General features: G+C 38.6%; 1 protein-coding gene across 11 annotated transcripts in view; it reads left to right on the top strand.

The window, feature by feature from the left end:
- The window catches only part of dmd (dystrophin), a 2,003,576-nt gene that overhangs the window by 1,680,917 nt on the left and 307,640 nt on the right, over nucleotides 1-15,019 (top strand). For all 11 annotated transcript variants that reach the window (XM_087992890.1, XM_087992895.1, XM_087992900.1 and 8 more), the window contains one exon: nucleotides 4,895-5,084. In XM_087992890.1, the coding sequence (XP_087849016.1) occupies nucleotides 4,895-5,084 (190 nt within the window). The remainder of the gene's footprint in view (nucleotides 1-4,894; nucleotides 5,085-15,019) is intronic.

The following is a 15,019-nucleotide window of genomic DNA, read 5'->3' as shown; positions in this document are numbered from 1 at the left end:
GGTGGTGAATCATCCTCAGCGGCCAATGGACGGCAAAGCGTCCTCGGCGGTGATAGGGCAGTGGCTAATCGGCAGCGGCGAATGGTCCCATCCTGATTGCAACATTCAGGAAGCTCCACAACATTTAGATAAAGCAGTTCACATAATTGGACATCCATCACAAGATTAAATAACTACTTTTGCCTCCTAACAGTAGCTACAAGTGTGTATTATCCACAGAGTTCAGTGGGGCAACTTGATAGACTTTTTGAACAGCATCTTTCCAATTCTCAATTTTCACAATCTAGATAAGGGCAAAATGTGCATGAAAGTGTTGTTCTACTTAAGGTTCCTCTCTGAGCAACATGGTGTGATTAAAGCATATGTAATTTCTTCATGGTCACCTAAAAGGAGGTATCTTAACGACATAGATTGCTGTGGATCAAGAAGAAGACTGTCACCACCTAAGGATAATTAGTAATGGGCAATACTAGTAATGGCCCACATGTTCAGAATTTTTTTATTTAATTGTTTTCTTTTTGGTTCATTGTTAAACATAGGGTTCCCACTAATTTCTGCATTGGTGACCTCATTGAAAGCAATTATGGATCTCTAATTATTTAGTTGGTGGAACTAAGCTAAAGATAGAATTGCTGGGGGAGAAAGAAACAAAGGTCACATTCTAAGAAGGCAATTGTCGTTGTTAACACTCACACGTTATCATGTTTTCCTCATGCTGTATAACCATGATTTAAAGTTTGAGTTGCCAAACTATACACAATATATATCAAGGGTTTAGGTTGGGAAATCTAATGTAATTGTTTCCAAGCTTGTTGCACACACAAAAATAGATGGGAGTGTGAATGGTGCAGATGATATAAAGAGATTTCATGGTGTCTTAGACAAGTTTAGTGAGTGGACAAATGTGTGGAAGATGCAATATTTTATGGAGAAATGAGAAGTTTTCCACTTTGGTAAACAGAATGGTAGAGTATTATTGAAATGGTGGTGAATTGAGAAAGGTTGACCTAGGTGACCTTATACACTAGTCATTGAAAACAAGCATACACTGCAGCAAGCAATTAGGAAGGCAGATAATGCATTGGTCTTCATTGTCAGGCCATACCTGGATTACTGTGTGCAGTTCTATTCCCCTTACCTATGAAAAGATATACATACCATGAAGAGTGCGCAGTGAATGTTCACCAGACTAATTCTTGGGATGGTAGGTCCATTGTATGAGGAGAGATTGGGGGTACTGGGTCCATATTCACTGGAATTTAGAAGAATTAGATTGAAATATATCAAATCCTGACAGGTTGAGCAGACTGGATGCAGGGATGATGTTGCTATTGGCCAGTGAATCCAGAACAAAGCGTATAGGCTCAAGGTTCACGGTAGGTGAAATTTCATTGAGTGTAACAAACCTATGGGATTTTGATTCACAAAATATCTGGATGCAAAATCATGGAATATATCTAAGAAAAGAAAAGACTAACAGAAGTTAAAAGTGTCCAGCAATATGGGGAGAAAGCAGGAGTGTGACATTAAAATAGAGAATCAACCATAACGGTTAGCACAGTGGCTCAGTTGTGAGCATTGCTGCCTCACAGTGCCAAGAACCAAGCTTTGATTCACCCTCCAGCAACACTCTGTGTGGAGTTTGCACATTTTCCCTGTATCTACATGGGTTTTCTCCAGGTGCTTTGGTTTCCTCCCATAGTCCAAAGATGTGCAGGTTAGGTAGATTGCCAATTGTAAATTGCCCGTAGTGTCCAGGGATGTATAGGTTAGATGGATTTGCCATGGAAATGTTTGGTTACAGGAATAGAGTGGGCAGAATTTCTTTTAGAGGAACAGAGTGGACTCAATGGGCTCAATGGCCTGTTTCCACACTGGGGATTCTAAGAAGGAGGAGCGCTCTTAATTAACCAAATGTCATCTTCTGCTCCTATTTTCAATGTTCTAATCCTTAAGGATTTCTCTGGAGTCTCTAAGAATTGGAAATCTTGCCGGCTATTTCGGGATAAAAACAATTATCGGGGCATAAACATGTTGCATTCCTTTATGGACTTTGGATACGTTCAATTATTAATTATAAAAATATTGATGATGGAGAGAAAGGTTGTTTTGACCAGATAGGTCAGTAAGAAGTGAGAACTCATGATTAAACCTCTCAGAATATGTTCTTACAGAATTGGTAAACTTAATTGAAAGTGAGTGTATGACGCAGTTATAGCAACTATGGTGCAAAATATCCTGACACCTATCGCTACTGCCAAAACAGCAGTGGGTCACTGCTGTTGACCCCCTCATTGGTGTTTAATCTGGTCCCAAATCCAGGTTCAGTGTCATGTGCATGATGGAGGTGACCATATCATTTCCAGCATTTGTTTTTGAGTGGAGTGGGATAGAGTGAAACAAATTTTACAGTGGTGTTCTGCTGCTGCATTTCAGGCTGTTCTGCTTGAAGAAGACTCAAAACATTACTGCTTCTAAAACTTAAATAGTCACTTTTCCAATGAAAGCTAACTATTTTGTAATCAATTACTAGACGAGACTGGTCATTGCTCCAGTTATGGTCCCATGTCTACAAGGCTCTGTCACTTAGCATGCCTTTGTAATTGGTTTTGGACATACTAGACTGAAAAACTGTAAGCATGTCTGATGGTTTTGCCATGCCAGTCTAACTTCTTTTAAAGGGGGAGAAAAACTCTTTTAAAACAAAATCTGCACCAACTCCTGCAGAACATGCTGCTTTGTATAAGATTTGGAATTGGCAGAACTTTGTATAGCAGAGAGAAAGTTCGTTGCTAAGAGACTGAAAAGAAAATTACAAAATGTAAACCAGCAAAAGAAATTTCACCTTGAAAGTCTGATATTCACTGTTGCTAGTCAGGCTTTCCTGACTGTAAAGATGGAAGGTGAATCACTCTGCAAATAAAGCTTGAAGAATACTGCTGGAATAGAATAGAGGAAGAAAGAGCAATTGATTGATTTTACCAGCAGAAGTGTGTGTGTGTGTGTGTGTGGCAGAAATGTTAAATAATTACTTTGCTTCAGACTTTGCCAGAAAGATATGATCAAGTGGGTATGATACCGAAAGAATAGATTGCCATATTTAAAATAAAAAGGCAAGCAATATTAAGTAAATGAATCAATTTCAAAGAGGATAAAACCCCATTTTAAAAGAATCTAAAGCAGAGTTGCTAATACACGTAATTAATAATTCATGACCAAATGGTCTTGAGTCAATGGACTGGAGGAAAGCCACCTTCATACCTATATTGAGGAATGGTAATAGAAGATGCCCTGGGAAGTGATGATCAGTCACCTTAACACTGATATGAAAAATGATGAAATTCTTACTAAAGGAGGATCAGTGCCCAACCTCACTGATTCTTTGAAGAGGGCACAAAAAGAGTAGACAAAGATAATGCTGCCAATGTAATTTCTCCAAATTTTCTAAAAGTCCTTAATAAGGTGCAATGTAATGGTATAATATTAAAAGTCAGAGTTTGTAGAGTGAGAAAACAAGAAATAGAATGGATAACTTTCTGTATGCAAGGCTGAAAACATGTGATGGTAAAGAGGAGCAGTTCTGAAAGAAAGACGTTGGACAGTCAGGTCCCACAAGGTCACTGTTGTTCATAGTTTATATTAACAATCTTGCCCTTTGAACCAAAAAGACTGTTTCCAAATATGGGCTGGTGCAAGCATGGAGGTGATACTCAACACTGAGGCAAACTACAAGAAAATAATGAAAGAATAAATGCAGAGTAAACATGCAATTGACAGATAAATTTCAGAATAACTGTGTGAGATATTACATTTTGGTAAGTACAATAAAGCATTCCTGGACAGTATTTGAAATATGAATTTAAGTGGAGTAGAAGTGTAAATGAAGAATAAATTCACAACTTATTAAATTTATTTGATGAGGTCACAAAAACCAAGCCTTGTCCTTGGACTTATTTCCAGAAGCCAATTTATGCAAGAAACTTTGTTTAGACCACATTTGGATCACTTAGCACAATCCTGCCCATCATTTTATGGAATACTGCTTCCACTCCACCAACTAGTCTACCTTCATCAGAAGTGAAGTTAATGAACCACTTTGTGCATGCAAACTGAGTTTCTGCTCCAATTCCTGCAAAGCTACCATAGCTTTGCGGAAATTCCAGGACATTCCTTGTACAGTATGAATGGCAGAAGATTAATAAAATGTTTTTATGCATTCATAAATTCCTGATGTGTTGATTATTTTCCATAGAAAATGGAAGTGGAATTGAATAAATATTAACAGTGTACAAGTATTTGCAGTTATGAAGAATTATGTTCTTCTCCCTCTCAATTCACACTCCATGCCCAGTGTTATAAGAAGGAAGTTAATTTGCCAGTTAGTAAGAAGCCCCATTCATTTAATAGAAAAACACTGAAGACTATTCTTTTTCAGCTCATTTGTTGTTTTATTTCACATCTTCATGCTATTATGTTTGAATATCTTATTCAAAAAGGTGATATTCAATTCAATATGTTTATCCACACCATCCAATACTGTGGAAATTCCAATTTACTCCTGGTTGTAAGTCTTGGACAAACCCCCTTTGCTATAAGTCAGTATGTGGTACAGCCCCAAAACCACACTAGTCACCATAGGCATAATTTTTTGCTTGTTTAAATGTTGTCAAGTGTAATTACTTTCTACTGCTATAAACCAAATTAAGTGACTAATATGGGTAAAGGTTGTGTGACGATAAATTCCCTAAATATTTAAATTTGTGACAGTCACTAACTCATTCTTAATCCTCAGTTGAAAGTGTTGCAGAGTTCATAATTGGACATACAGCTGTGTTTATGAAAAGGCTATGCTAATGAAGCTGGCTAATGTGTGTGAAAATAAATGGTTTCACAGGGCCGGTGAGAGGGAGGCTGCGCTGGAAGCAGCCCTCAGATTGCTGCAGCAGTTCTATCTGGATTTGGACAAATTCCGGGCCTGGCTTACAGAAGCGGAGACCACTGCCAATGTCTTACAGGATGCCACCTATAAAGAAAGACTGTTGGATGACACCCAGCTGGTTCGACAGCTGACTAAACAATGGCAGGTACATGTGATGTTGTGTTTCTAATATATTAGCAGTTCTATCATAATAGCTTTGCTCTTGTACATATGATAGGCAATATCTAAATGTGGATTGGCAAAATGAGAATTGGTCAACTGGAGATCTTATTATTTTAATGAATTGTTGCTTAATAGCAGGATTTAAGCTCAGTAAGTTTATAGCGAAATGTTTTTAAAGTAGGACCCAAGAAGGCAGTTATCTGTCTTCAGCATCCATTGAGTTCTTTCTGTTTTCAGATGATTGAAAGAAGTTTATAAAACACATTTTTCAAAGAAGGAATTTATGGAATCCATCTTCTTCCTATCATTCTGCAGATAGTAATACCTATTTGAGTGAAATGGATGTGTCGTTTGCTGTATAACGTGCAGTTCTCTAAGCGTGAAATCTCAGGCACAGTTCACTTATCAGGAGATCCAGTGCATCTTTGGAATTGAGATTAATAGTATTCTTTGCCTGAACAGAACTGCTTAATGCCTGCTCAAAATTGTGCCCCACACATTCCCCATTGGCCACAGATAGAAGCATGTTCTTATTTTGATTAGCCTCCAGTCTGAGGAAGGGCCAGTGACCATATTATATAGCAATAGGAAATTTCAAAAGATTTGAGATACTTTGATAAGCACAGATTATATTACAGTAAACGTATGTTTTTAAAAGCCATTGGATTACAAAGCAAGGAAATCAAGAAGAGGAGAAAGATCACATAGACTTTGGATAAGCATGAGTTACTTCTGTTGCATGTTTATTCTCCTCTCAAGAGAGATCTGTATTGGAATATATCACCCTTAATCTGAGATTTAGAACCAGAGTCTTAATGTGTATGTTTTCAACATTCAAAGGGAAGGAAATGTTTTCAAAATGGTTTATGCATGGGAGAATAGGCATGTTTGTCTGTAATATATAGCTGCAGCTCAGACCCGTGTATTATGTTAATAAACACCTCAGACCTGTATACTATGTTGAGAAGCAGTTTATCCACTGAAGGGTCAACATAAAAGATTTCAAGCTCGAAGGACAATTTGTAAGTATCACAGAGGTCTTAACATAAGTCGAAAGAAAGCATGTCCGGAGTGAAAAGATCTGTAATTTAAATGCAAGAAGATAAACCATTTTCCATGCAAGTGTTTAGGTAGTAAGCAGACAAAGATGATTGCTATGAAACTGTCCAACATTGTTTAGATAAATCGCGGGTGGGTACGACGGGAGGTTGGAGGGAGATTCAAATCATTCAATTTACACTTTAGAGCAGGTTGGCAATGTCAAGTGTAAAGGAGAAAATGATTTATAACTGGTGCAATGAAGACAGCAAAATCAAGTGAAGTGTACCAGATGTCAATCATATCCTTGAAGATAAAGTTGAGACTCTGTGACCGAATGATGCTCACTCCAAAAGGACAAGTTAGTCTGAGAATCCAATATTGCAGCATATCTGAAGATCTGAAATTTTAGATATTGGACATGAAACTGAAGCTACTCAACTGAACAGAAGCAAGTCAAAAACACAGACTGGGAACCCTAAATGCTGCAGAAGTGATTTACAGTGTTTCACAGGCAATGACAACTGATGAACAGACAAGCAAATACAAGACAGAGAGCGGCTGACTGCAGGAACAGAAAGGAATCTTGTTCATGAGGGCACAAAAGCCAAAGACTGCATTGTCAGACAAACGTTTTCAGTTAATGAATTTAAAGGAAACAGGTGTTTAAGGCAACAGTGTAAATCAGGAGAGTCAGCTGAATCAGAGAACTCATCATGAGCAGTATGGTGGTTCAGTGGTTAGCACTGCTGCCTCACAATGCCAGGGGCCTGGGTTCAATTCCACTCTTGCGCGACTGTTTGCATGGAGTTTGCACATTTTTTTCTGTGTCTGCATGGGTTTCTTCTGGGTGCTCTGGTTTCCTCCCACAGTCCAAACAGTGTGGGTTAGATGGATTGGCCATGCTAAATTGTCTATAGTGTCCGGGGGTATGCATGCTTGGTGGATTACCCATAGGAAATGAAGGGGAGTGGGATGGGGTGGGAGGATCTGGGTGGAGGGTTGGTGTGGATATGATAGGCCAAATGGCCTACTTCCATACTGTCGAGATTCTAAATAATAAATATCATTCCAACCAGCAGATGTTGGAGAGAAAGCTGACAACCATCATGTGACACAAGTCCTTTTCTACCATGTGTATAAATAAACACACAAAAGTGGGACTAGCTGAAATAACAAACATTTGCAAATGTGGGACAATATATTGTTTATAACTTGGGTAACTTAAAATAGATATATTAATGCATTTTTTAAAAAAAATTCCACCCCTGTCCCAGAGGCTGATTGAGACCCTTAAGTGGCCACTTCAGTTTAACCATAGTGGACACAGGAATCAGCGAGTAGGACAATTGCCTGGCAAACCATATCTGATTGTCCATGCCCTTCGGTGGTATTCTTCATGTTTGGAGCTTGATCAAGTGTCCTCGAATCAGAGTGGATGGAGCCCATACAAAACCCTATTTTCTCCTTCATGTTGAATATCATTCCTCCCTTACACTCTGGCTTACCCTGCCCACGCCTTCATACTCCATTTCCCCCCACCTCCACCACCACCAACAAGCATTTCCCCAAGACCTCTATTCCATGTGCATTCACCTGTATTCTGGAGATACATTCATCAATCCTCAAGGTAGGCTCAATGTTATACTGACAGTGGCTGTTGCTTCAGATGGTGTCACAAGTACTGGAGATCTGCCAGTCTTTTGCCTTTTAGATTATGAGAATTCAAGAGATGAGTTACTGTGCACAGAATTCCTGGCCTCTGACGTGTTCTTGTAGTCATATTAATGATATGACTGGTCTAGTTCAGTTTCTGTTCAATGGTAGCTACTAGGATGTTGATAGTAGGGGGTTCAGCATGATAATGCCATTGAATGTCATGGTGTGTTCGTTAGATTCTGTCGGAGGAAGTCATTTCCTGGCATTTATGTGGTGTAAAGCTTGAATGTTGTCCCTGTATTTCCTCCTAACTGGGATCTTGATTGACATCTTCCAGGTAAGTGGCTGATCACCTGATAATTATGCCTGGCCTCTCAGAGAGAAACAATTTGCTACTCCGATTGACCCTCTAACTGGTTTGCAGCACATTCTATCACATTTAGCTCCGCTCAAAATAATTTGACAATTATTGAAATTCCTCCTTATCCTTATTTAACTTTATTCTGGTAACTCCTGTGCTCAATTTCATTGACAATGATTCCCTTCCAACAAAACATCCACACCCCCAGCTGTCCCACTATTGAATTTATTGACTCTTCTTAAAATCCCCTGCTTCGACAAAGGTCACCCCCAACAGACACATCTGTGACTCATCAAGTGTCTTTTGATTTTACTTCTGTGAAGGGCTTTCAATGTATTTCTGTCTTAATGGCATCACAAACGGACATTCTTAATGTCATTTCTATTCTTTAAGTACAGATTTTTATTTTGTAGTCCTAACACCTAATGAATAAATAATTACTTAAAAGCATTTCTGTTGTATCAGATCATTACAGGAAAAAAATTTGAAATTCATCTGTAACAATGTTGCATTTCTGTGACAAATGCCATTCTTAGAAAAGTTTGGTCACAGATAATGTTTTACTCAGTGCTTCTGCATTAGGGTAATTGAAAATGTGGTGACAGTTTCAAATTCATGAGAAACCAGCACAGTGTGTGAAATCCTGTGTACTGTATTCTGGCATAGTGTAACTAGTGGGTTTCCTGTGAATGCCTTTAGGCAATCTAACATTTGAAGTAAGACTCAAGAGAGAGAACAAACATTGCAATCTATCCAAGGTGACCTTACTCTGGTTTTATATACAGCATCAGTAACCTACTGTCAAATAGTCTACGGTTTCTGTACTGTTATTTTTCAATACAATGGATGGAAAGTTATGTTTCAGTAACATAGCTGGAAAATGAAAAGAAAGTCTGTCAGAGAAAAAAGGCACCATTTAGAAAATACTAATCAGAATGATTACCTTCAAAAATCCTCTTTTATTTAGGCAAATTTGAGGAGTCCCTAGGGTTCCAGTCTATCTTAGATTTTCAGTCATTTGGTTTTGTGTGCATTTCCTTTCCTTCCTGATGACTGATGCAGAGGTGATTGGCTAATATTAATATGCATCTATTGTTGCATCTATTTTTTTTCTAATAAAGAGCAAAATAGAAGCACCATACAATCTGAAAATCAAACCAGTCTAAATGCAATGCAGGTTTCGCACTCTCCCAGAAGGCACAGCTTAAGAAAGAAGATGCATTTATTCGTGCAGACCTGATTATGTTTTCTCAACCAGATGTTTTTACTAAAGCTGGGAAAGTAGGGTACTATTTAATTATTAATTTCCATGATTTCCAAACATAATTGTAGTATTGCCTTGATTACCACTACTGCACAAGGTGAGATATCCGCTGTCTCTATCAGTAAGAGATTTAACAGTAAGGGCTGTTTGAGGGAGTTACCTGCAATCATTCTCCTTTACCTGTACTTTGTCAAGGGCCTGTGTAATGATGTGTGGTAGGGGATACACCACTTTAGAGTCTTTACTGGAGACATTGTCCTTCATTCACAAGATAGTCTATTGCATAAAAGTGATAAATACAATTATAGAACTAGGCAGGCATAATTACTAGAACTGTTGGAACTGTATAGAATGCAAGTGTTCCCTATGAAAGCTAGCGTGGAACTTCTCTTCTCCACCTTTAGATTAAGTGACATCATCAGATTGTGTAGAACTGAACGTGACATGAACATTAGCTCCTTCAGAAACATGACCTTCTTAATGATTATGTCAACATGAGCCTTTTATAATTCACTGGTTTTAATGTCAGATTATCAAACAGTTTTGGTGTTTGACTAGGTTGTTAGTGGCTATCCTCTGAGCCTTTTCTAAGGTTACAATATCACCCACTATGTGAAGGAACCAAACTCAATCCAATAGCCAAGAAGTCTCGTTCATCTCTCTTGGAAAACAGGCATTGTGTTTGGATTTACATCACTGCAGCACTGGTACTCAACCTTGAAAGACTAATGTAGTTTAGTAACTGGATCTTTCTTGATGTTTTAGAGTTTTTGACCCTGGCATTAACTGGCTAGTCCTAAGCCTACTCATTCACTTGCCATATCTCTATGAAATGCACATTTTGGAAAATTATCCTATTTACCTTGGGAGCCAGCTGCAGTCTATTTTTTAATAGCTAAGTTTCTAATATCTGCATAAATCTTCATATCATTTGCAAAATTGAAAACCATCTACATCTTCATCCAGACCATTAATTAAAATGGTAAAAAGCGATAGCCCTAACTCTGATCTTTGTCAGACTCTACAAGTAACCAGTTCCCATATTAAAACCATTAACAATCTTGTTAAATGTGGAAAACTCTTCAATGAGCAAGACACCAAAATTAATCATCAAAAAAAAAAGCTTGTGTTCATATGACACCATGCGATCATGGAAGCCAATAACTCTAGATTTAGCAACTAATCTGGTTGAATCAATTTCCGTGAATTCAGTGTCACAATAGAAAGATAGAAGCACCGCCTTGCACATGTGTTTACTTTCTCACCATTTTCTTTCATGAACGGCCCGGTAAAGTGACGGGAATAAAGCACTTCCTTTTGCTGAGGGCTGTGTAACTAACCCCTTACTCTTTAAAAAAGTCCAGTCGCTGTTGCTTGACGTGCTTGTGCTTCTTTGTTTTTGCCAGCATTTTCACATGTTCTTCAGTACAGGTAAATCAAATTCACTTATTTCTTTGGTGTAGTGTTTTTATGGGACCTTGAGATCTTACTTGGATAATGCAAAATTCAGATAATTGACATTCGGATAATCAAGGTTCCTCTGTATGTGCTGCCTTTGTGATATCATTCAAAAGTATGGTTTGGTTTTTACACGTACCCTCTGACACCAAACTAATCTCACAGCACCACCTCTCTCTACTCCTCCACTGTTGCTAAATTGTCAGATTGCTTCTCTTTGATTCAGTACTGAGTGAGGAAAAGTTTCCACAAACTACATTCCCTGTTTATTGACCCAATACCACTTCCTTGTAATTATCTGAGATTAAGTGAGACTATTCACAACTTGTGTTATATTTGACCCTGAGATGAGCTTCTGACTGCACATTCACACCATTACTCACACCATCTACTATCATCTCTGTAATATTGCCCAACCTAGCCTGGTCTCCAGTCACCTGCAGCTGAAACCTTCATTCATGCTTTTGATACCTCTAGATTTGACCATTTCATTACACTACTGACTTGTTTCCTCTTCCACTCTATATTCCTGATGTAAGGGTGCCAGTGTTGGACTGAGGTGGACAAGGTCAGAAGTCACACGACACCAGGTTATAGTCCAACAGGTTTATTTGAAATCACAAGCTTTCAGAGCATTGCTCGTTCGTCAGGTGATCACTTACACCTGAAGTAAATAAGCTTGTGATGTCATGTGACTTCTGATTCAATGTTCTGTATATTTGAGATCACACAGAACTCTGCTGTCGACACCTTAACTTGAATCCACTTCCATTCGCCTATTACTCTTGTGTGCTTGTACCTATGTTGGCTCCCACTTAGGCAATGTTTTGTTTTTAAATTACTCATCCTTATTTTCAAATGCATCTCTGCCCTCTCCCCTCCACATTTCTGTAGCCTCTTCCAGCCCCACAACCCTCTGAGCTATCTGCACACTCCGTTAATTTTGGGCTAAGTGCAAAGTGATCCTGTAAAAAGTCTTGGGAGATAATGAAGCTGCTCGATGTGTATGTTGGTTGCAGTTGATGGTTTGGTCTGAAAGATTAGCTGTTTCAGAATCTGTGGTAGGACTGGGTCTGGGGAAGAGCTTCTGTTCTGGTTTCAGCTGAGTTTCTGCTATCCATGATCCACATGGCTAATGAGAGAACAAGGTCATTGAAGCTGCTAGGGTTGGGGATGAAGGTCCTGCTGATGACCCTGCCCCTTTATACACTATTGACCTTACTTTGGGTACGTGTATCTCTACCCCTTCTGGATTTAATGTGCCAGAATTACATAATTAGAACCACCCAGAGTTTTGGTCACTTTCTTTTTCAAAAACTCAGATTTTATTGCCCTATTGAATTTTTTTGACAAGGCAGTGATTGTATTGCATGACATGATTGAAACTAATGGGATTCATTGCTTAATAGTTTTCAATCATTGTTATTTTTGAGCTTGTAGGTGAAACATTTTTCTGAGGTGAATCTGTAATGTACTAATTCTCTGTCCTGAGTTTGTATTCTGCATTTGTATAAGCTGGTTTGTAGGTTAGTTATTCATTGTAATAAGAAAATTGAATGAGCTCAATTTGGGGAAAAGAAGCTAATGAATGCCAACCCAAGCAGTTGATTTCCAGAAAGCAAATGCACTTTCCTTGCAGTTGAAACAGCACAGTCGGCAAGTTTGTGTTTTAAATTTCTTCCATGACTGCAGGCTTGCCATAAATAGTATATGCAAAATTCTCTGAGCCACCAATCATTTTTAGAAGATTGCCAAAGGGCCACATGTAAAGTGTCATAGTTTCCACTTCAGTACAGCACACTCTCCGAATAGAGAGAAGTGAATGGTCCATGTTATAATTCAATACTAGTCAATCACTAGTTGACTTGCTTGTGTGTAATCTGTGACCCAGAACATGATTCTGATATTTAGATGCTGACTAGGCCTCTAACTTTCAGACCACTTACCTAAACAAGTAACTGTTGCTTCTTTTAATGTGTTGAGGTCAGTGAGTCAGGTAAGTGTAACTGAAAATGCTGGACCCTTCTATCATTTTCAAATTTAGGTTGTATCTCTGACAGATGGACAATAAATGTGTGTTGCTTAGAATATTATCATTTATTGCATTTCAATTTTGTGTTTGGGTTAAGTAAATAATAACACATTTGCAAAATACAAAAAAAGTTGTGAATAACCCCCTGCATGATTTCCGTACTTCATATTTGTGGTAACATTGCTTATCAATTAGCCTTACCAGGCATTGTGTTACCATTTCACAATGAGACGAAATATTTCATCACATGAAATTGAATTATGTATTCATGTTATGATATATCTGCTGTTTAAGACAAATCACTTACTCACCTCTGGTATTATTTCCCACCAGTGAGAGAGCCAACAAACACATTCTAAAATCTTGCCATCCATTCTTAATATATTTTCAACAATGATTGTTAAATGCAGCACCCAACTGTCCAGACATTTCACATCTCTCCGATCTTTCTGATCATCTTATCATGGTGCTGTAATCTGCTCCTGAATGTTCAATCAGTCTACAGCATTATGAAGATGGAGGGAATTAGATGCATTGATCTGACGTTTTCTCTGTCAGGGTGAATGGTGTCGATGGTCACACTGCTTCAGATGATGTAGCATTACCTATTAGCACTGAGAAAGAGTTTGAATTCCACTATGACCTAAACATTATAGGTCCTCTGACATGACCCTCAGTGGCTCTGTGTCAATGTGATGGTTGTTTAGAGTGTTTCTTTAAAACAGTAGAGTCATAGAGATATATACCACAGAAACAACTTGTCTGTGCCACCAGATATACTAAATAAGTCTAGTCCAATTTGCCAGCATTTGGCCCATATCCCTCTAAACCCTTCCTATTCATATACAGATCCAGATGCCTCTTAAATGTTCTAATTGTACCAGCCTCCATCACTTTCCCTGCCAGCTCATTCCAAACATGCACCTGCATGAAAAAGTTGTCTCTAAGATCCTCTTTAAATCTTGCCCCTCTCATCTTAAACCTATGCCCTCTAGTTTTGGACTCCCCCACCTGTGGAAGAGACTTTGTCTATTTACCCTATCCATCCCCCTCATGATTTTATAAACCTCTATAAGGTCACCCCTCAGCCTCTGACATTCCAGGGAAAATAGCCCCAACCTCTCCCTACAGCTCAAATCCTCCAACTTTGGCAATATCCTTGTAAATCTTTTCTGAACCCTTTCAAGTTTCACAACATCCTTCTGATAGCGTGCCTAACCAATGTCCTGTACAGCAGCAACATGATCTCCCAATTCCCATATTCAATGCACCAACCAATAAAGGCAAGCATACCAAAAGCCTTCTTCACTATCCTATCTACTTGCGACTCCGCTTGCAGGAAGCTATGAACCTGCACTCCAAGGTCTCTTTGTTCAGCAACACTCCCAAGGGCCTTATCATTTAAGTTTATAAGTCCTGCCCAAATTTTCCTTTCCAAAATGCAGCACCTCACATTAAACTGCACCTGCCACACCTCAGCCCATTGGCCCATTTGATTAAGGTCCCGTTGTACTTTGAGATAACTTTTGCTGTCCAATTTCAGTTTCATCTGCACCACTTACTAACCATACCTCTTGTATTCATATCCAAATCATTTATAGAAATGACAAAATGCAGTGGACCGAGCACCTTAAGCATCTAACTCTAGACTAATCTCTTGTCTGCCTACATTTCCCTTTTCATTTGAAACTTCTCCGGCATCTTCCATGACATTGACTGTACAAAATATGTTCACCATGTCACATGAAGGATCATCCACCAGGGATTGACTAACTTCATGTATTTTGAGCATTAACACATTCGAAGTTATGAAGCAGACATAGCAAACAAACTGACTCTATGCATGCTTGCAGACCCACTGCAAAGCCACACTATTGTATGCAAACACCACATGGAATTCTGAAAGGTGCACTCATTTAGAAGCAAGGTACACATACAATAATCCAGGAGAGCTGAAGACTGGAGTATTGACAGAGCAAAAGTCTTCTTTTATATAAAAAAAAGAGCTTGAGACCCGACAGAGCATGCTGCTTTTTAATAATACATAAAATTCAGAATCCCAAATGTTTGCTGCTCACTTCATCAAGCTGATTAGTTAGCATCTTT

The sequence above is a fragment of the Chiloscyllium plagiosum genome, unplaced genomic scaffold (assembly GCF_037043375.1).
Source record: "Chiloscyllium plagiosum isolate Xiang-an unplaced genomic scaffold, Cpla_swu_hap1 HiC_scaffold_12, whole genome shotgun sequence".
In the NCBI taxonomy this organism is placed as follows: domain Eukaryota; kingdom Metazoa; phylum Chordata; class Chondrichthyes; order Orectolobiformes; family Hemiscylliidae; genus Chiloscyllium; species Chiloscyllium plagiosum.
The sequence above is the reverse complement of the archived record's forward strand: the minus strand, read 5'-3'. Positions and strand labels throughout refer to the sequence as shown.